This window comes from Alligator sinensis, unplaced genomic scaffold, assembly GCF_000455745.1.
Source record: "Alligator sinensis unplaced genomic scaffold, ASM45574v1 scaffold60_1, whole genome shotgun sequence".
Classification (NCBI taxonomy): domain Eukaryota; kingdom Metazoa; phylum Chordata; order Crocodylia; family Alligatoridae; genus Alligator; species Alligator sinensis.
The window spans coordinates 5,194,067-5,216,224 of NW_005841858.1; the positions used below are offsets into that span (position 1 = coordinate 5,194,067).

The 22,158-nt window shown below is 36.5% G+C and overlaps 1 protein-coding gene across 1 annotated transcript in view; it reads left to right on the forward strand.

The window, feature by feature from the left end:
* SMC4 (structural maintenance of chromosomes 4) overlaps positions 1–22,158 on the forward strand; it is a gene marked incomplete at its 3' end in the record, with an annotated part of 29,618 nt that continues 7,460 nt past the window's right edge. The window contains exons 1-5 of the mRNA XM_006016492.3: positions 1–83; positions 1,290–1,483; positions 2,592–2,770; positions 3,410–3,601; positions 5,551–5,727. Of these exons, the coding sequence (XP_006016554.1) occupies positions 1,357–1,483; positions 2,592–2,770; positions 3,410–3,601; positions 5,551–5,727 (675 nt within the window). The remainder of the gene's footprint in view (positions 84–1,289; positions 1,484–2,591; positions 2,771–3,409; positions 3,602–5,550; positions 5,728–22,158) is intronic.

The following is a 22,158-nucleotide window of genomic DNA, read 5'->3' on the forward strand; positions in this document are numbered from 1 at the left end:
TTTTAACAAGCGCCTTTTATTTGGCTATTGGAGAGGGTCGAGGGGTTGGACTGAAACGTGTTGAGAGGATCGGGGAGTCTCTGGTAAGTGGTTCGTGCTTGGCAAGGTGATTTGAGAACGAGATAGGAGCGAGAGTCCAACTTGGAAAACGAGGATAAGTAGTGGTGTTGTTTTTGTTGGAACTCTTTTTTTGGTGACTAAACGCCTTTCTTTTTTTTCTTCTTTTCATTTTTAAGCGCAAGTAGTCTCTCGTGCCCCACTCAAGTAGAAACGAATAAATTGGGGGGGAGGGGATCCTCTGGATCCTTCAGAAGCTGTACATATCTGATACAGCTCTTGTGGAACATTTCATAACAGGGGCATGGACTCAAATTGCCTTAAAATGAATTCTCTTTTACTTCCCCTCCCCCATTGTCCCAAATGAAGGGCTCTCATGAGAGTACGGGCTGGGGGTAGGTCTGAAAACGTCAAATGATTGGCACCAATTGTAAGATGACTTTCTAACCACGTCAGTTTTTTTTTATCTTGTGCGAAGTAAACTTTCTCATGTCTGTTTTTCTCCAAGCTAAATTCACCACTTGTTGCGATGGAGCAATTTAGATTCTTTGGGGAGAATATTTCACTTCTTCAGTCCTCTTGCTTCTCAGCTCCTCTCTGATCAGTTGCTTTCTGTTCCTACTTTTTTTGGCAGCAGTTTGAAGTGCCAAGCAATGGTCTTCCCAAAAAAGGGGACTGTAGTGGGAACTTTTCTACTTTTCGTGGGCAGTGTTTTATCAGTCTAATCTACTTTGGACTAGAGCTTTTATAAATAATGGAAATATCCTTGCATATTGTTGAATAATAGAACTAAAAGTACAATATTTGTTGAAAATGTTCTTAAAATGTCAGAATACTGCATATACACATTTGTTTGAGTATATAGTCATATGGGATGTTCATTTGGTTTTATTACTCGAGTAGCACAATTTTGCCAGTAGCATCATCGTTACTCTCTATCTGAACTTGGCTGTTATGCATCAATGATGGCACAAAATGTGGCTTTTATGGAGTTTCAATAGCCAATCTTCCCTACTGTGTAGCTGTGAGGGAGTAAGTCTCATTTTGAGGGCCTTTGAAATACGGTGATTATAAGCCTGGGCTTTAGTTTCTATTTTAAATCGAGATGTATTTTGACTATTTAATTATGAATTTGGTTTATTTTTTTGTTATTTGGGCCTACATGTGGGTGATTCTAAAGGGGGTGATACGCCCAGCACTTGAGTCATGGGGTTTTTTCTTGTTTGTGTTAGCAAAGGAGAGAGATCCCTACAGTAGTTTTGATTGCTTGGAATCAGAGGGGAACAGCCAACAGCAATCATGCCAAGGAAGAGAACCAAAACGTCTACAGCAGCTTGTCAAAAAGGCAAAGAGACCATTGAAGAATCCACCAGTGACATGGAAATGGGAAAAGATGATGCACATCCCGGTAAACTGTCTCAGCAAGGTAAGTCTCTGTATTGTTATTCTGTTGTGCCATGCATGCAAACTTGGTGATATGTGCCTTGAGCAGTAAGTTGAACTGAACTATTACAAGTTCAATTTGCTTTTCTTTTTCTAAAAAGTGATAATATATAAAGTTTTACTTTGTCAAGTTGAATTTTTAAATCTGATTTTTATATGGCAGACATGGCTTTGAAAGAGTTAAGTCTTTCATCACTGTTCTAGTTAAGGTAAAATGCTGTTGGTAGGCTATGCCTGTTGTCTTTGAGTTACCTTGTTCTTCGGACTGTAGTAGAATAGCGTGAACTTTTTATTTGGATAGTAATATGCGTTTTCTGGGTATTGAATACATATTAGTTTGTGACTTAATTCTTAATGAATACTTTATATAAAAGTTTACTAGAATAGATTTTGTGCTGAAAACATGTGTAGAAAGACTAGTTACAGCCTTTATGTAGGCATAGATGTGTTGCTGCTAAAATAAAATATTAAATGCTTTTAATATGCAGACAGCTGTGCCAAACTGGTATCCACTTAAGGAAGAGTTGTTTGAAACAGTTGAAAATCTGCTTTGCTATAACTAATTGAAATCCAGGGGCCAGTTTGTTTTTTCGTAACAAACTTCCGGTCTTTGAAGAGTACTTGTGCTGTCATTACAGCTTCCAGAGCATTGTGCAGCAGTCCCCAAATCTACTTTTTAAAGCGAGTTGTGAGCATGTCTGAAATATTGCTGTCCAGTTACTAATTAGAAAGAATTAACCTATTTGTTTGGATTTGTAGATTTAATGCAGTAGTCATAGCTGTTGTAATTGCACACTGTCTTCTGAAGCATGTGGAAATAAGAATTACATAATGAATGTGAACTCACAAGTGAACTAATGGGGTATCTTGGGTATCTACTTTATAAAAGCAAAAATAAAATAGCTCTTGTGAAGTGGGGTGCTTAAAGTCTACTTCACTTTTTTTTAATAATTAAAGTCAAAGGGTAGATTCCAGTTCAGGTAGAAACAAGTTTTTCTGCTTTAGTACTTAAATTAGAATTTTTTAAGGGCTTTCTAGTCATCAAGAGCTCATCATTTCTATTTTTTTCTTTTATTTTGTATGTATTTTAGCAGCCTTAAATGAGGAACTTGCTAATCGAAGTTTAGAAGAAATTTTGAGTAGCATCTCTCCTCCCCCACCACCAGCAATGACCAATGAAGCTGGAGCTCCTCGCCTCATGATAACTCATATTGTAAACCAGAACTTCAAATCCTATGCTGGGGAGCAAATTCTGGGACCTTTTCATAAGGTATTTTTTTTTTCTTTGTATTTCTTAAATGGAGGTGAGCTCTCGTGTGTCTAGTACTTACAGTACTTTCAACACACTTATCCCAAAATAAGTATTTGACTTAAATATTTAAAGTAGAAGAGTTAGAGTAATATCATTAAAGGAATTCTAATTTCTTTTAGTGTAAAAAAGAGAAAATGGACAGTTTAGAGTCAAACTGTAACTTTCTGATACTGTGCACATTAAATTAAATTAAAAAATTAAAATTAAGCAAAGAAAAATTATTTTTTATTATTTTAACTCCTTTTGGGGGTTAAATCACAAACACAAGAACACTAAAAATTAACCACATTAGAGCATGTCAATATATTATGAACTAGTTTCTTTATAAACCATGCTTATTTGATATGATATACCTTTCTGAGTTTACAGGATAAAATTCAGAAATCTGAGCTCACTGGAGGTGTGTTTAAATAGGTTGTATTTTTTTTACCCTTGGCAGTAAAAACTAAGCTTCCCAATAGCCTGCAATTTCCTGCACTAGAAATAACAGCATTTTAAGCTATCCACAAACAGAATAGATGAAGTACATTGGCCAGTAACTGTTCTAAGGTTTGAATATTGGTTTGTTTTTTTTCCCCTCCCTACCATAACATGCAGCGCTTCTCATGTATTATTGGGCCAAATGGCAGCGGAAAATCCAATGTAATTGATTCAATGCTTTTTGTATTTGGATATCGGGCACAAAAAATCAGATCCAAAAAGCTCTCTGTGCTGATCCACAATTCTGACGAACACAAGGACATCCAGAGTTGTACTGTGGAAGTACACTTTCAAAAGATCATTGACAAGGTATGTATTCTGCTTAAAAATACTGAGGATTTATGTATATATATCTATGTAGATATATATATATATATAGATATATATAAAAATGGACAGAATGAAAATTCTAAAATAATATCATAATTTTAGAATTTTCAGCATTTTTCTGTTTAAATTTGGAACTAGATTAGGATGCGATAGGTTTTATCCTTATGAAGTAACCCCCTTTTCTCCTATTAAATTAATTAGCTAAACTATGCAGCATAAAGCAAATTATTTTTATATTTTTATATTTTTTATTCACAAAGTAGGTGAAATTAATTTTTAATATATATAGAAATATAAAAGACTTGTTCTGCTATCAAATTATATTAGAATTTTGCACTCATTCTCTTTCAAATATCTATATATATTTTTAAAATTCTTAGCAGCTTCGTAGATAAGTTTTTTGCAAGTCCTAAGAACCAATAGCATGAGTCTTCTGTATTGTGACTACTAAACAATCTATACCTATCGCTGCTATTTTTCTATTTCAGCTTACAGTAGCTTAGAAGTAAAGTTGAAAACTTTTGTGGTGTTCTCATATTTTAGTGCATATCTTAAATTTTAAGCTGATGCTTTCTTGTTCAAAAGTCTGAATAATTTCAGAAATATATAGGGCGAAGTGTTGAATGATTTTTCAGTTTGGGTGAAACAACTGCAGAATTCAAAACATTTATTTGGTTTTCCACTTCTGTTACCTAGTTGTAGGCTTTTGTATAATTTTGACTTAGTGGGAACATAGAGTATTGGGGAAAATTTGACTTTATTTAAATGAAAGCATTTTAATATTTTTAGTGGGGGGGGGGGTTTCAACAAAACTCAAATATCAGGAAGAGTGTCCAAGAAATTTAAAATTTGGGGTCATGGTGTGCACAGAGTTGAAGAAATAGAAGTAGGAAGTGTACCTATCTCTTGCCATAAATTATAAAAAGCTTTTTGAAAGTTAAAATATTTTTTAGTTAATAGAATACCAAAATATATATTTGATAGATAGGTTCATTAAGAAAAAAAACAGGTTTTCTTATATACTGCTTCAAGCACTATTTGTCCAAATTAAATTTCAATGTAACACAAATAAAACTTTTACTTACATTTATAGTAGACTACCAGTTCCAGGTACAAGATTTATTGTGGTTTTCATTTGAATTTGTATTGGTACCTAGAAGCTAACTAAGTTTATGGAGTGATATAATTTCTGAATGTACTTTGATAGCAAAGTTGACTGTGCCCTTGAGAGTTAGCCTGGGAAAGTGGTAAACCACTTTCCCAATTCTTAAAATTGATGCATGTTTCTTTAAAACTTTTATAAATAATTGGTATCAATTTTGTTTTAGTTACCGTTTCAGGTGAACTTAAGTGGATTTTTTTTTTCTACCTGGTCATGACATTTGGGTTTACTGTGTTTATGGTCTATTTCTTTTAAATAAAAAACGTATTTAGAGGCAGTTAATTTAAAAAAAAAAAATCTAGCATGGAAACACAGGATAAGTCATTCAGGGCTGCTTCATTTGAAAAATAAAGAAAGGAGTAGCTTTTTTTTTTATTTGAAATTTAGCTTTTTCCTCTTTGAGTTGAGTGATAGAATCTTTCATTTGATGCTAAACTGAGATTAAATTAGGTCTTTATTTTAATAGTATCCTAGGTAAAAGGTGGCACAGACATTATAAAAAAAAAAAAGAGGGTTTACTCATTTAAACAAGTTAGAATGGTTCTACGCTGATTTTTTTTAAAGCTGTTTTTGTAAGGCAAACTTTTGTATGTTTCATGAGGTGTCTACACTCTAGTATTTTTACTATAGGTTTCAGCAGAACTGGGACCTAGGGTGCAATTGACTTCTGAAAACCTAAAAAACTATTTAATGGTGGAAACTGAAGTAAAGCTGTGACTCAATAGTAACAATTTTGTTTTTCTGGTTTTGTTTTTCCTCAAAACAGGAAGGGGATGATTATGAAGTCATTCCTAACAGCAATTTCTGTGTATCTAGAACTGCCTACAGAGATAATTCTTCTGTCTACCAAATCAGTGGGAAGAAAAGCGCATTTAAAGATGTTGGTATTCTACTTCGAAGTCATGGAATTGACCTGGACCATAATAGATTTTTAATTTTACAGGTAAGTTTGTGAATATATTTACTTGGCAATGTTTCAAGTCCATATAATAAATTTATTTAGGTTCCCTGAGTCTTTCATTTGAGACCTTAAATTACTCTAGCAGCACATCATGGTTTGCATGATCTTGTAAAGATGCTAATCATTATTTGCTGCTTTAGGAATTTAAGGAAAAAACACAGTTGAAGATAATTCTACAAAGTTTTATTAATAGGTTGTGTTCCTGTTACCTGGATGAACGGAAGATTTGCTATACTTGTTCCGCCCTAGCAGCACGTAAATATTGGTGTATTAAAGTAAATCAAACCCCAATATTATTGTGCTGCTTAAGCGTGGCAGAGATTCAGCAGCTCATTTATCTTTTAGATAAAATGTATCAATACTAAGTTAATGTAAATGTTTTTACATGGTTAGATGAATCTTGTATAGTTTTGATTTCTGAATGTTTACTTCAGTAGTATGTATGTATTGAAATTAACTAATATGTACAAAATGAGGCAACTCACCCTTAGATCAAGTACACAATTATTTACATTTGTTTGATAACTTCAGAAAATAAGGCTTTTAAATATGCATTCTTTGAAAAAACAAAAACAAACCCAGTTTATAATCAACTTTACACAGTTCTTAAATAACTGAATGTACAGCACAGCATTTTTCATCTTTCATACAATTTGTTATTTTCATATCCTTTATCTCTACTTTCAGGTTCAAAGTTATAGGGCCTGATGTCTGTATATACCATTTGAGATACCCAAAGAGGGGAAGCATCCTGGGTTTCCCAGCTCAGAAATAACCATTGGAGGTTTTAGTGTGTGTAAACAGCATTGTAGAATGAATTTAAAATAATATTAAAGAAACATGTAATTTAAGAAAGTGGTATGGAGTATTTAAGCCATCATGCATACTTGCCTAAGACCAGCTTAGAAATAATGACCTAATATAAAATATAATACTGTTCTGAAATCATATGGCTTAGTGTGTTTAACTGGATTTCGGGGAACTCCTTGAAGCTCTTCTATTTTGAGTGCTGATTATACATTAGGTCTGTTACTCTTATTAGAAAAACTTCCTGTTCCCTTCCACCAAAAACTACTAGGTAAATTGGTCGAGTTTATTTTGTATGCGAGTGATTTTCTTTTGAAAACTTGAATGTCTAAATCTACTAACTCTACCTTGAACAAAGACTTCAGCTATTTGATTGAGGGTCAAGAAATATCTGAGAGGGAGTCCTGTCAAGCAGTTATTTTTAACATAGGTAGCTTTTCCCTCTTCTTCTAATATGTTCCCTTCCCCCAAAAAAATCCTAAGCAAAACTAATAATGAAAGTTTTACCTATGGTAGTATTTCATTGGGTTTACAAATAGAACTTTAAGAGAAGTAATAAATCCCTTCATTTTAATCTGATAAATGAAAGGGAGCACCTCTACTAGTTTCTGCCCTTTTTTTTTTTCCCCCCCCCTCTTCTCTCCCATTCCTTCTTTGGCTCTGACGGGTGTTGCTGATAGCTGAGCAGATGAGTAAGAGAAGATATGGCATTGCAACATACAATAAAGAGTTTGTTTTAAAAACAGAATATGCAGTGCCACGCTGTTTTAAAGTTTTTCTTATAAAATTATGCGGCTTAAAAGTGGACTCATGTATAATCAGCACTTCAACTTCCAAAAGTTTAGAGTTGCTTTTGTTCAAACCAGTTAGTTGCAATGGAAAACCAGCAACATTTAATTGGGGGAAAATGTCACTTGATCTTTAAATTGTAAATCACATTTCATATTTATAGCAACACTAACTTATAAACTTTTAGCTATTTGGGAACATGTACTTGGACAGTTGTCTTTTTAAATTGGCCAGTCAAAACTAGTAGAAAAATGTAACTTGTCATTTTCATGCTTGCACAAAAACATACAATTTTTGCCGTACTATAGAACTAAAAAATGCTATGTACAGCAAAAATAGAGTTAAGTGCCTGAGTGCTCTGACTGCAACATGCTACACTGATAGAGGAGATGAGTCTGTGGCTTCACATTGACTCCTCCAGATAGTAGTAGTACTGAGTTCAGATGACACTTTCTCCCTTCACTTCAGGTAGAAAGCTGTTGGATTTAACTGAAGGAATATATGATAAATGAAAAGAGCTTGTAGGGAAAAAATGTAAAGATCATAGATTTCCCAGGGGTATGTGGGACAGACAGATCCTCTTGAATGTCACCAGAAAATGTTAAATCTTAACACCTGCTAAGATTGATTCTGCTGTTTGTTCCCAAGAAGGTCAAGGTTATGTAACTAACTTTCCTTCTAAAGGATGGAGGGGGAAGTCCACCCATCCAGTTCATAGAGCAAGTTTACGATACCGTAGGATAACAGAAATTGTAATGCATTAATCCCATATATCCAGTTCACTTTCATAATAAATTAAAAGCATTTTAGTAGACTCTAGAATTTTGAGAAGTCAGATTAGGAACTGACTATCCTTTAAACCTTTCTTTCAGGTAAGTTGAAAGTTATGTGCTGCACAGACTGTCTATTCTGATTATTTAGGAGATCGCCAACCTAGTCTTTGTAATTAAAAATATTTTCATGAAAGCTTTTTTTTTTTTTTTTTTTTTTTTTTTTTAAGTGACCATATTGTTTTCTTAACCTGATTTGTTTAAGATTTTTTTTTTTTTTTTTTTTTTTTTTTTTTTTTTTTTTTAAGTGACCATATTGTTTTCTTAACCTGATTTGACAGCGTTATGAATGTACTACGCTTTAGCCTATAACAGTAAGGAAATGTAGTTCCTCAGTTCCACAGGTTTTTTGGGGTTTTTTTAATACAAAAATGTTTACAAGGAACCACATCAAGTAAATGCAGAAGCAACTTACAGCTTATGCCTATATGGAATAAGGTAGTGCTGTGTCAAAAGGTATTTTTGTCTTTTGGATAGTCAAGATTTTGTGTTGCCAGAACAAGTTGAACTATATTTGGATTTTTATTTCATTTGTTATCTTACCACAGGAATCATTTTAATAGTTTGGGAGGGTGATGAATAGGGAGCAGTTCATATTTAACAAGCAGATTTTTTCCCCCAATTTTTAGGGCTAGTTTGAACGTTATATACAACTAATTTTAAAAAAAAAATCAGTAAAGAAATGTAATTAATCAGTTTTGTTTCTTATGCATATAAAAATGATTACAAGTAACATCTTGGGTACAAAAGCAACTTGTAGTTTATGCCTATATGAAATAAGGTGGTGTTATGTCAAAAACCCCTGAGTTCTGCATGTGCTAGCTCCAGTACAGGAAGTAATATAGCCACATAATGCAATGCTGTACTAAGGGGATTTGCTTTCTTTCCTTACGGAGGGGAACCTGGAAAAAACTAGTGATCATCTTCTCCAGCTTTCTGAAAGTCTAATATCATTAGATGAAGTTTGTTACACTAGACTTCCAAGATAGATAACACTTTTCAAATAACTGTGGAATGAAAACCCTCTGACTTGCGAAGTTTAACATACATCAGTTGTGCGTTGCCAGATTTAAATATTTTGGTGTGTATAATTTTTAAGTGAATTCTTTACATTTTCAGCATCAGTATTCAGTGTCATCAGAAAAGTTTTCTTGAAACTTGTCAGATTTTATCTCAAATTATATTTTGGAATATTTTGCATGCAGACATTGTTTGGAATGCAATCTAGACAATTGAACAAAGTTAGATGAATTTAATTCCTTGAATACAAATCTAACAGAGCTGAACAGGGTATTTTTGAGAGCTTGTAAAATTAGACAAATGTATAAATAACAACCTGACTACTATTTTCTTTTTAAGTGTGTCACGGTAGAGATGTTCCATAAATACTTCATGTTCAGTTATGTATGTTAGTTCTTGTCTGTGGGCAGCTACAATGTATATTTAATTTGTATTAAAATATATATTGTATATTAATATATGTATTATATTAATATATGTATATTTAATTTTTCCAATGTATAACTAACACTCTTGCTACCCCCTCTTCCCTTTCCAACATCTAGAGGTAAGGATAAAGATGAAGTAAGCAATTAAATTTTTCCCATTAAGCATGGGGTGAAATTTTGGGCTAGAAAATAAGGTTTGACTGCAAAAGGGCCAAGCAGAGGTTTCAACAAGGTGGGGCTGAAAAAACCACCAAGAGTGGTCAATGTTTAAACCTGAGAGCAATGCAAGGTTATATACAGAATCCTTTGCAGTGTGTGGAAGGACATATGATAGCATTTGCTGTTTATGTGCATAGGCAGTATCTGAAAACTGTGTGGAATTAGGGTTCCTGATGAGAAAAAATCTGAATTGAATGTGTGTTTTAAGCTGGGCAGTAGGATAATAAAGGTCAACTTTGGCTGCTATTAAAACTGCATTTAGTTTAAAAACAAAAACCCAAAAAACAAAAACCCAAACGAACATGTCCTGCATTTACACGTTTAGAATAAATTTTATTCAACTCTACCGCTCTTTTCTATTATAGCCTTACTTAAAATTCAAGTTCTGTTTTCGAAGATCTGACAATTTTTTTTCCTCTCAATTGGGAGTGAAAAGTAGAAATGGGGAGTAAGGTGACAAGGCGAGTGGAAGCTACAATTTGGGTAGGACTGAGTCTGCAGAAGGAACCAAATGGGTATAAAGCACCAAGAATGGCTACATGCATTGACCTGTGTCAGATGAAGTTGCAGTCCCAATCCACTTGTGCTAATATAAGAAATAAGTTATATGAGCCATCATCCAGTATAACAGTTCTGCAGATGGCTAGTATTGGATGCAGGAACTGAGAATTTCATGGCTTTGAGAAGGTCCTGAAAAAGTGCTGTTAGAAAAAACTAAAGGCTTTTTATGGCTCCAAATCTAAATTCTGTATGCAGCACTAATTAAAGATTTTAATGTTTCTCAGAAATTATAATAGCCTAGATATTAATCTGATTCTGCCTATCTGCCTGGTATAAACACTTTGAAAAATTGGTGAAATTTACATATCTCTGTTCTGAATATTGGAAATCTACTCTTTAGATCAAGTGTGTGAAATAACACATTCAAGCAGTAATGCATCTTTTAGTGAATAAAAAGTGTCTATATGAATTCATCCCTTGAGCTATCAAGATTCATGTCACTTGTAATCCTAACTTTGGCTCAGTAGCTGTGCTTGATATTCTAAAGGGAGATAGATGCACATTGTAGGGACTTTACCTGTATATAGGCCACTGTATTCTACCTGTAGTCTAACCCACTAGATTTAAAAAAAATAATAAGGTAAGTATTGACAGTAAACTTTTTTTTGACTAAGCAAGAGAAAAAGACATTTTTTGCCTTAGCAGAGCAATGAAAACCTCAATCTTTGCACAGGGTAGGTGCTTCCCTTTTATATATCAGACTTCCTTTTGTAAAAGAATCCAAAAAAAACAAAAAATCAATACATTATCTGTGATAATGAAAACTCACCATAAAATGTGATGGAGACAATCATTTTTAACATGTATGATTAAAAAATAAAAAAAAGAAATACTTGGATTTTTTTTGTTTTAGGGGTGTGTGTATTTATCAATTATTTTGGTGGTATAAAATAATTGCTTTCATTGTGCACCTGGTATCCAAATTTTGATCACCTATACTTTGTTGCCATGTCTTCTGCCTGAAGAGCATCGGTTTTGCAAGCATCAGCTGGCTTGAGAGGTGCTGGTGGAAGATGCCTTTCAAGTTGACTAATTTCAATTTACAGAAAATATTTGACCTCATACAGGTCCCTGGCACAAGAAAACAGAGGTGAAGAATTTGTTAAAAAGGTCTGCCTTCGCCTCGCTGCTAGGGCTGTGTGAAGTGGCTATGTTTCGTTTCGGTTTCCGATTCAGAGGGACAGTGATTCGGATTGGTATTTCAGATCACTGTCCCGTTTTGATTTGGCCAAATCTGTTTCGGAGTTTCTTTGGTGTTTCAGCCCTAGGCTATAATGGGGAATCACTAAAATGCCTATAACTTTGTCATTTCTTGCCTGGTTTGGATGAAAATGAAGGGATGGTAGCCCCTTCTGAGGATATGAAGCCTGCCACGTTTCAAGGAGACAGGTGCAGGGGTTTTGTGAAACTGCACCTCAAGTTGTTAAAGCAAAACTAGTATCACTTGCTGGCATTGGCAGCATGTGGTCATCCCGCATGCAGATCAGGGACCCATGCCCACCAGGACAAGTCTGGTACCACCCTGCAGCCTTCCCAGGGGGCATGGCCCCCAGATCTGCATGTGGGATAACAGCAGGCTGCTGCTGCCAGCTGGGGCCAGCACTGAGTTCTTCCTGGCACTCAGTGCAGGTCGCACAGGTAGACTTGGGTGCTGGCGCTGGCCCTAGCCAGCAGCGGCAACATGCTGTCACCCACATGCTCCTCAGTCAGTTAATGCGGAGCTTTAAAAAAAAACAAACCCCCACACATTGGCTGCAGGAGCGGCAATTGGGGCCTCTGGGCACTTGTGGCAGAGGCCCTCTGCAGCACGGAGCAGCAGAGATCGCCCCCTTCACTCCCCACCTGGCACCTGCCCCGTTGTGTGGGTGCAGTGTGGCTTGGCAGGGTGCTGTGTGCTGTCCAGGAGCTGGGGCAGATCCACCTGTCAGCTGAAGCTCCCAGTTCAATTCCCCAGCTCTCTGATCATTCCCCCAGCTCTTCCTCGGAGGTGTGGCCCCCTGGATCTGTGCACTGGGTTTCAGCAGGCTGCTGCTGCTGGCTGGAGAAATAGCCTAGAGCTGCTGCCATCACCAGCTGGCAACAGCAGTTTGCTGTCATCCCATATTATTTGGGGGCTATGCCCCCCGGGGAAGAGCTGGAGGAAGCAGTTGGAGAACTGGGGGAAAGATTGAGGAGCTGGGGAATCAAATCAGGGACTGGGGATTTTATTACCCAGAGACCTGAACGTTCCCCTAGCTCCTAGTTTGATTCCCCCAGCTCTCTGATTGCTTTCCCCAGCTCCTGGGTGGTGCGGGCCCTCAGATCTGCACATGGGGCTTCAGCAGACTTCCACTGCAGGCTGGGGCCAGTGGCAGTACTGCAGTCTTCCTGGTACTTGGCATGGGCTGTGCCAAGCAGCTGTCAGTGGCCCCAGCCTGCTGAAGCCCCACGCACAGATCCGGGGGTCTGCACCCACCAGGAAGAGCTGGGGAAATGATCGGATACCTGGAGAATTGAACTGCAAAGTAGATGTCAGTATCAGAGCAGTCTTTCCCCTCCCTCTTCTTAGTTTTTGGAGTCTTCCAGTTCATTTCGGATCTGTCTCAGAGCCTTCCATTTCAATTTGGATTCAGTGTTTCGGGCACTGAAACAGCCCAAAACACCTCCCAAACGAAACGGCTGCCAAAATTTTGCACAGCCCTATTTGCTGCCTGGGGCAGGGGCCAGCAGATTGGGAGTAAGTGGCACCAGCAGGGCAGGAGGGGGAGGGATGGACTGTGGGTTGTAAGTCAGGGGCACCAGCAGGGCCAGGGGGCTGTTTTCTACTTAAACTATTTACTGGGTCAGGACTGGCCAGCGACAGCTACAAATGGGTCCTAGTACAAAGAAGTTTGAAAACCAATGATCTAGATCAACTCTGCTCCAGACAGTCACCCCTGTCTAAATCATGTCTCTCTAACCTTCACAACTTTCAATAATTAAAAAGATGTGAGATTTCTTATTTTATTTTGTCCTCTCTCTTCTATACACTCAACCTTTCGGGTGTCATGTCTTATAGTCTTCTAATTTTTGTTGCTCTCCTTTGGGCTTTGTCCAGTTTATCCACATCTTCATGCTGTACAGTGCTCCGAGTGACTTGCATTCAACACTTAATACATCACAGTATTTCATTGACTCGTTCAGCTTGTGATCGACTGTAACCCTCAAATGCTTTTCAGCAGTACTGAAGCCTGGTCAGTGATTGCTTATTTGGTATATGTGTATTTAATTCCCAAGTGGTATATTCTATATTTGTTCTTATTGAATTTGGTCATATTTGACTCTCGTCCATTTTATTCATTACTTGTCCCACTACCCAACTAAGTATGCACTTCATTAATGATTTAGAGAGTGAAATTAAAATACTGAACCCAGAACGAACTACTAAAGGAAATCCCACTTATTACTAGATTAACAGAGAGCCCTTGATAACAACTACTCTAACACAGTTATCTACAGTTATGCAACCCCACCCCACTTATGGTAGATTCTTTTTTCCTTGTGAGGTATGTCAGATGTACTGCTTCCCTGGTACATGATCACTAATGTACTACTTCTGCACATTTTGTATTGAAACAGGAATTTGTGTGCCTCTTACTTGCGTAAGGAACACTCCAGTAGACTTGCAGAGAAACTGGTTTGGAAGGAATATGTACATAAGTGGTCATGCGTTCAATTTACAGAAAATATTTGACCTCAAACAGTCAGTATGCTGAAAACTCTTGATAGGAAGACTTAAGTAAACTAGTATTCTCAGCCTCTATCTTCATGCTTCTTTTATTTAAAATACCTTCAATTTATTTAGCAAGCCTTTGCTAACAACTAAAATTTAGATGTATTCAGTGTTAGTTTTCTTTTAACTGGTACAGAATCTTTGCAAAAAGAAATTCAGTCTTTCTAGAGGCCTCTGATGATGTTTGGATTTTGGTACCTTTTAAAAAAAGAGAAGGTATTTCTCTGGTAGGCATAATAAAGTCTGGATACAAGTTTATAATATAGACCAGTGGCTTTCAATCTGTGGTCCATGGACCCCTGGAGGTCTGCAGACTTATGTCTAAAGGGTCTGTGAAAGGTAACTATGATCAGTCAAAAGTATGTGAATGTCCACACTTAATTCAAAGGGGTCTTCATCTCCATTCAAAATTTTTAAGGGTCCACAAATGAAAAAAGGCTGAAAACCAAGGATGTAGACAGTATTATGACTGACTCAGTGTAGAGATTACTCCTAGTTTGTTATAGGTAAATACACATTTCACATACATTATTCTAAACCACTAAAGAGACTTTAACTTTCTACCAGTGGTTCCCTATCTAAATGGTTCATGGTTTGTACAGAATCCCCACTTTTTCTATGAAAATTTGGTCAGGGTATTTGGGAGTCTGTAAGAAGCTGATGGGTTGGCAGTTGTCAGAAAGTAAAGGAGCCCCTTGCACACTGTAAGCTTAAAGACTTGGGGCTCTGCCAGGGCAAGGGAGAAAGCTAACTTGAGCTAGGAACGGACTTACGGCTCAAGTTTAAACCGAAAGCAAGATCATAAACTGTTGAAGCGTTTCTGGGAACAGAGCTTCTTCCATAGTTAGTCCTCAAATGGTTTAGGGTTGTAACCATACTTTTCCAATTGCAGCCTACATGAATTAGGAGCCATTGGTGTAATGTGTTCCTTGAGGTTAATATTATGTAGGTAGATCTCCATGTTTCACACAAGATGCAGCTTGTTTTTGGAAATGATACAAAGCCATACATGTGTACTTGGGAAGGTCCAGATCAATTGCAACTATCACTATTCCTACTACAGAAAATACTCTGCTTTGGTTTTATCTGGATTGGCCTACTTCACTTTCTCCAAAAATAGTGCAGCTGAAGTAATAATCCTTTCAAGCTCTGGACGTCTATTCAGACACTTCCTGTGTGTTGTCCCAGAGGCCAGCTTCCTGTTTCTTTCTAGATTAAACTCTCATTTCTTCTTTCATTTCAAAGCCTTGTATACTACCTACATCTCTGCTCTCACTTCCTTTCATTCTTCACATGTACCCAGAACCTGCTGAGTAAGCTAGCTAGAGCTAAGAGACTGACATTTTTATGGCTGTATTTGAGAGAGGATACCTTGAACTAAATCCCGTGTACCCAGGCAAGCTCATAAGTCGCACTGAGTACATAAAGATGGTGCCTTCCAGTTATTATTCATTCACAGGTGATCTTTATGTAACATAGCTATCTTTGACCATAAGATCTAACTCTCAGCAGAGAGTAAGGAAGCTTGATTCAAGCATCCTGTCAAGATAGTAATAAGCTGAAAGGTGGAGGCAGGGAAAGGCAGAGCGGTTGATTTAAAAGTATGGATTCTACTAAACCTTTTAAATGTATTGTAAAGTACAGCTTACCAGATTTCCTCATATTTCGCAACATTCAGCATCTTTGTAGTGTTACAGCAACTTATTACATGGACTAGTAAGCTGTCGATGTTCTTATTTGCAATGTAAATGTTTGTAAAACTCCTAGCAGCTTCCACAGATCAGAGCAAATATGCGATCTACCAGCTTTTTGTGGGAATCTGCAAGTGTACTAGGCTACTATTCAAGTAGTCCACTAAAACTGCTGGTCTAGAGAAATAATATAAATGATGTCTCTGAATCTTAAGGTATTTTTGTACTCTACAACAGTTCATCAGTGAACCAGAGTATTTTAATGCACCCCCCCCCCCCCCCCCCCATGCGCACACACACTGTTTTATTTTGGTTTTTTTTAAGTGGTTTAAAGGTATTATTGAAAGTTGCAGGCAGGGAATACCATTCTATTTTATTTACCCATGTACTATTACAATTGTATTTACATCTATAATTATTTTAAGACCCATCAGACTTTTTTTTTTCCACCCCAAGCAAAGCAGATTGAAGGCTATATGAACAACAATGGTTTTTTAGTTTCTTTAATTAGGAGGGAAATTGTGTTTTTTGAGGAATACCCAATCTGGAACCTGGGCTGCTCCATTACTACCTAAAGGTAACTTTTTATCCTCTAGCTAAGCGCAAGGCTTAGCATCCAGCACGGGCCTTTTTTAGCATCCCCCAATTAGCTACCCCATAGTCAAAGAAATTATTTGCAAATATAGTAAAAGAGGAATCTAGACTTAACAGGTTCATTTGCTGAGCGCTGCATCTTGTAAAGGGGTCATTCAGTCTGCTGTTCCTATCTAATCTAGTGAGAGAAGCAAAAATCTAAAATCATTGCATATAAAGCATTTTGACAAATTCAGGTCTCTCTCAGACTTACCTAAGCAGGATTTGTAGAATAAGTTCTTTTCTTCTGCTTCCCCTACCAATGGCACTGTCCAGTTGTCTTTTTTGTAGAAAATGTAGAGGGAAATTTATCTGAAATGAATTGGATGCATACCAAGCTCTTTTCAGGGCAGAGATTCATTTTTATAGTTCTCTCTCAGTTTCCTTTTAGACAACACTTTCTGTGGAATATCCTGTCAGGAATTTGGAGCTCTGCCTCAAGAAATATCATAATTTGATCTTAAATCTTCAATTGTATTCAGCCAAAGTTTTTTCTCCAACATGGAATCAGACTAGGACTTTCATGGCAGTAATTTTCTGGAACCTGCTCTCCCTCACCTTTCTCCAGCATATACTCCATTCCAGTTAACACAACAACTATGTTTCTAAGAATCTATGCTCTACAGATCAAGTATCTTCCCAACAGGAATTTCCACTCGGAGATTAGAGACTTCGGTATGATCTCTGACATGATCCAAGGAACCTTAATTCTCAAGAACATTAACCTATCTGCAGATCACGTATATACTTTTCTAACTAGATGCCATATCTACATATTGGATATTTTCACCAAGGCAATGAAATGTACCTTACCTGCAAGGAAATGTTCCGCCTTCTCCTGCAAAAACTTGAAGAGAAGAGATCTACAAAGATCATTTTAATTATATTGTGTGGAATGCCAGGGTATGTGACTGACACTCCCATAATTTCATAAAATGACTCTTTAATACAGGTTTCCCTCACTTCATGCTGTACATGTATTTCTGGAAAATGGTGCATAACTCAAATTCGCTTAAAGGGAACTCATTTTACAATGTAACGAATAGGGATACGTTCCAAGGCCCTGACTGTACTGATCCCCAGACCCATTTCAACCACTTTTACAAGACAGTTTTGGTACTCACTAACAATACAAGCACAGAGCACATAATGGGGATGACAGCTACAGAAACATGTCACAGACGAGTGAGGAGCACAGATCCACACAGGTGGATTTTGGTGCGCGTTGGTATATTTTGGTGCGTGTCACTCCCACAACTGCACAAAGCAGCTGACTGTGGGCTTCCACCACACCGATTGCATAAGAGTGAATTTACATTGCATATAATGAATTTTTGGTATAAAAAGGGTCACTACATAGCAATGACTTCGCACATACAGAACCTGCATAAAGTGAGGGAAACCCGTATCCTTAGGGAACGTGGGAGTAAGAGAGACCATTTAGTCCAGTGCCCTGTATTTCTAGAGAATGTAATGGAGGTTATTGCATTATGAAGGATGGACAGAAACAACTGCTTGCCCTATCTCTCCTCGTAACTACAAAATAACCTTTCCCCAACGTTGTCTAATAAGCCAAGACCCTCAGTAGAAAAGAAAAAAAATCTCAAAAACTACAGTTTAACGGGAGAATATGAGAGGCAAATTGCTACCAGTGTCTTGGGCCCCTGCAATTACAGGAAGTGAAATGAAATGTGCCCAGATAATCCTAGAAATTAATTATATTTGGTAAAAAGGCTGTTTCTGAGGTTTGGGTTTTTTGTTGTTTTTTTTTTTTTTTTCTTAAGAACTCTGGGTTTTTTTCAGTGGAGTAGAACAAATTCTTCCTGACTCCCTATCTGGAAATCATTTTAACCCTGTGCTTATGAGCAAGATAACTGCTCAAGCCAAGCACATGAGCACTTTTTTAGTGATATTAGTAGTGTAATAATACTAGTGGCATAGGCCGCTAGTATGCTAGTTGTTGGGGGATTCTTTCCCAACTCCTGCAAGTGGTAAGTAGAAATGCTGAACCATGTGATTGATTACAATGCATATGAAGTGCAATAACTACTGTAAGTCTGCTGAAAGGGGAGGGATTGAACAAGGGAAGAAAAGGGCTGTCCAAATGTTACATGCACACAAGCTATAAAATTTTCTAGTCTAGGTTAAAGCTTGTTCTTAAAAGGATATAGTGGGGAGGGAACTGGTTACTTTTAGGTAGGTGGACATGACTATTTTCTCTTTATTTCAACTAATGCTGAAGATGCTACTATAATGCTTCAATGTGCTAATTACCATTTGTAGGAGACCACTTCTTTTCTTTGTAAAGTTCTTGGATTAGAGCTGGTCTGAAAACTCATGATTTCAAAACATTGTCAGTGAATAGCTACTTATAGTGAATAGATATTTTTAATTATAAGGCGAAAGGGAGGCAGGGTGGCACCTTAGAGACCTACTAGTTAAGAGGCATGAGCTTTTGTAGGCAACAACCTACCTCATTAGATGCTGATATTTCATTGTTGCCTACAAAAGCTTGTGCCTCTCTGAACCAGTTAGTCTCTGAGGTCTTGCCTGCTCTACCTGTCTTTCCACTGCCTATTATCAAACAACAATAATCTCAGTACATTGCACTGTGGCTCACCTTTATCTTGGGATTCCATCTTTGTTCAGGAAAGCACAACTATCCTGCCTCATCAGGTTCCTGCATTTCCTTAATTTTGAGGTGGTGGAAATGACCTCCAGTGTGAAATAGCTCCTGCCCTTTTATACCCTTCCAGCATACTCTGTCAGGTGACCTCCTAATCAGCCCCAGCAGCTGATCACAGCCTTTACCAGGTGATTTCATTGTCTTACAGCTTTCCTGAAATACTAGTGGTTTCTATATAGGAATTAGCCTGTTAGTTACAGAGGTTACATTTCAATGATGGAGCACTAATGCAAAAGATCTTCCATTGTTACCCTTATATTGGCATTTTTTAGAAATTTGAGTCCAAGATAAATGGAAACAAGAGAGAGCACATATCTGTACATGCAAAGCAGAGTGCAGCATGATAAAGTTTGATAGATCTATCTATCTATTGAATATTTAGATGTATATAGAATTCTAAGATGTATGCAGAAGCCTTAAGTATTACATTAAGACTTTCCAAATGGTCAAAGGATATACTTTTTCTTCTGTGGACTGTTACAGATTGTTTTCTTATGTCCTCTCATCAGTTTTATGTACACTTCCACTTTGATCATTAGTCTCACAAGCAGAATAGCTTGATACTTCATACCCTTGGGAAAAAACCTCTGATCTCTGGAGCAAAATCATGGAATATTCAAGGACATTTTTGCAGTTGCACCATTTATTATGTCATGAGTATAGAAAGATTATTCCATATATGAATGCACATAGTTATGTGGTTTATATTTCTTTATACTGAGTTATCACTGTAACAGAATAGTATGTGTACTGTATTCTCTTCCTTATATATTCATTCCCCTAATAAAAGGTGCATATATTTATGTATGGTAAACTGCTGAAAGGGTTTCTTGTTGGATAATTTTGAAATTTAAAAATGGGCCATAACTTACTTTATTAAAGAAATCTGTAGGTGTTAGAAAATACTGTCAACTTAAATTTTTCAGTTAGTTACTTTCAACAAATAACTGATGAGATTACTGACAGAAACCTTTTAATAATATAACCTGGTACTTTAAAGAAAGAAAGAAAGAAAGAAAGAAAGAAGTGTAACCAACTAAAGGGGTGGGAGTAGAGAGGATGTACTTAAGAACTACATCAAACATGCTCAAGCCTATCTTTCTTTCCTTCCTCTGTCTGGGCTGCCTCCTTAGTTTTACTTTAGCTAGTCCTGTGTCCAAATAATCTTTAAAGATAGACTAGATCAATCATGTGGTTTATTAGCTGCTCTAAGTAATTCTTGGAAGGTCACAACATAGTTACATTTTACCATATCAAGTATTATTAAATACAAAGTAAACTAATTTTAGAAAACATCCTTACGTAATCTATTAGTGTTCCTACGTACAATTGTTTCACAGTATACCTTCGTCAGATGCTGTGAAAGGCATGTAATGAAGTTAGCTCTAGCTCATAAAAGCTTATGCTATACATATCTCTAATTTAGTTAGTTTATAAAATGCAGATCTACTCTGCCATTTTTTAGGTTGACCTATTAGATGTTAAAATGAACTAATTTATAAACAATTTGGTGTTTTACTTTAAAAGTCCTAAACGTTTTGAGTTTCTTTCTGTATTGAGGACTATTTGAGCAAGGGCAAAAGGGAGTAAAATTATAATAGCAATCTGTTAGGTTTCTCCATTGTTTGTTTGTTTGTTTGTTTGTTTTAACAACGTATGAAAAGAAAATGCTCGAGATTCTAGAGTAGGCTTTCCTGCTCTAGAAACCTGGCATAGCATTACAAAAATTAAACTAATAATAATATTCTAATTTAAAACAACACCTTACACAGCCTCTGAGGATAAGATTTCTTCCACCTCTTGAAAATCAGGCTAGTTATATACTTTGCATCTAGCCAGAATTGAAAATATGGAAGTACATAATCAAACTTTGAAATGCCCATCTTGAGATTCTACAGTGCATAATGCATGTATAATGTCTTCAGTGAGAAAGAGTTAAAGGCAATTTTCTACATGGTATCACTCAAAGCTATAGAAGTCTTATTTTAATCCAAGCAATTACATCTTTCCTTGGGTATAAATAAACCAATGTAGTGAGGAGTGTAGAGAGGACCAAAGAAACACTTGTAAAACCTCCCACAGAAAGTTGAGAGGGGAGGATGAAGAAAATCAACTTGAATAATTAGAGAGCTGAGAATCAAAAACGAACAGATTTATAGAAGCTAAGGGAGGCAAGATTGCAAACAGATTGTAATTCAACTCTAAGGGTAGTTGTCAGCTCAAGGAGGATTCCCAGTTCAACTGTAATTATCAGAAAATAACTATATTTGTTTTGATATTCATAATGACTAAGGAATAAGAACACATGATTAAGAAATTACAGAAAAGAAATTGTGTAGCCTTTCCTAAATAAATATCCATAGACATTAATAGTTGGAAGAGAATACAGAAGATACTTTTGCAATATTTGATCAAAAAAAGAATGTGCAATTCATGTGTACTCAGTTTTTATAGGTTTCAGGGTAAGAAAGTTACTACTATATTTTACTTTAATGTGACAGGATATGCAGATAATGAAACAAGTAAACCAAGATATGTAAAATTATACAAGATACAGCTTTGACTTAGATATTTTTTTCTCTCTCTCCTGCTCATTTGTACTGGGTTTGAATATGTTTTATGGAGAGGAAAATGTAGGGCCACTAGGTGTCATACTGAATAAGTGATAATGAAACCTCTCTTACCATGGTACTGAACAACCTCTTTCTAGCATAAGTTTAGGACTGGTATTCTAGTTTGGTTGTGCTTGTCAGCCACTCTTAACACTGATCTTTGATCTTTTATTAAAATCTTTATCTTTTTTTCTATGGCTACTCTTGTCCTCATTAGTCATTGTCTCTTTTAAAGTATCCTCCTCCTCACCCCTTCAGCTTTCTGTCACGATTCCACAGGTCTCTGTTTACTTCTCTTTCATCTCTTCATTTTATTATTTGTATTTATCTCTAAATATATTCAACTATGCTTTCTATTTGGGTAACTCTTGGCTCTCTCTATTCCA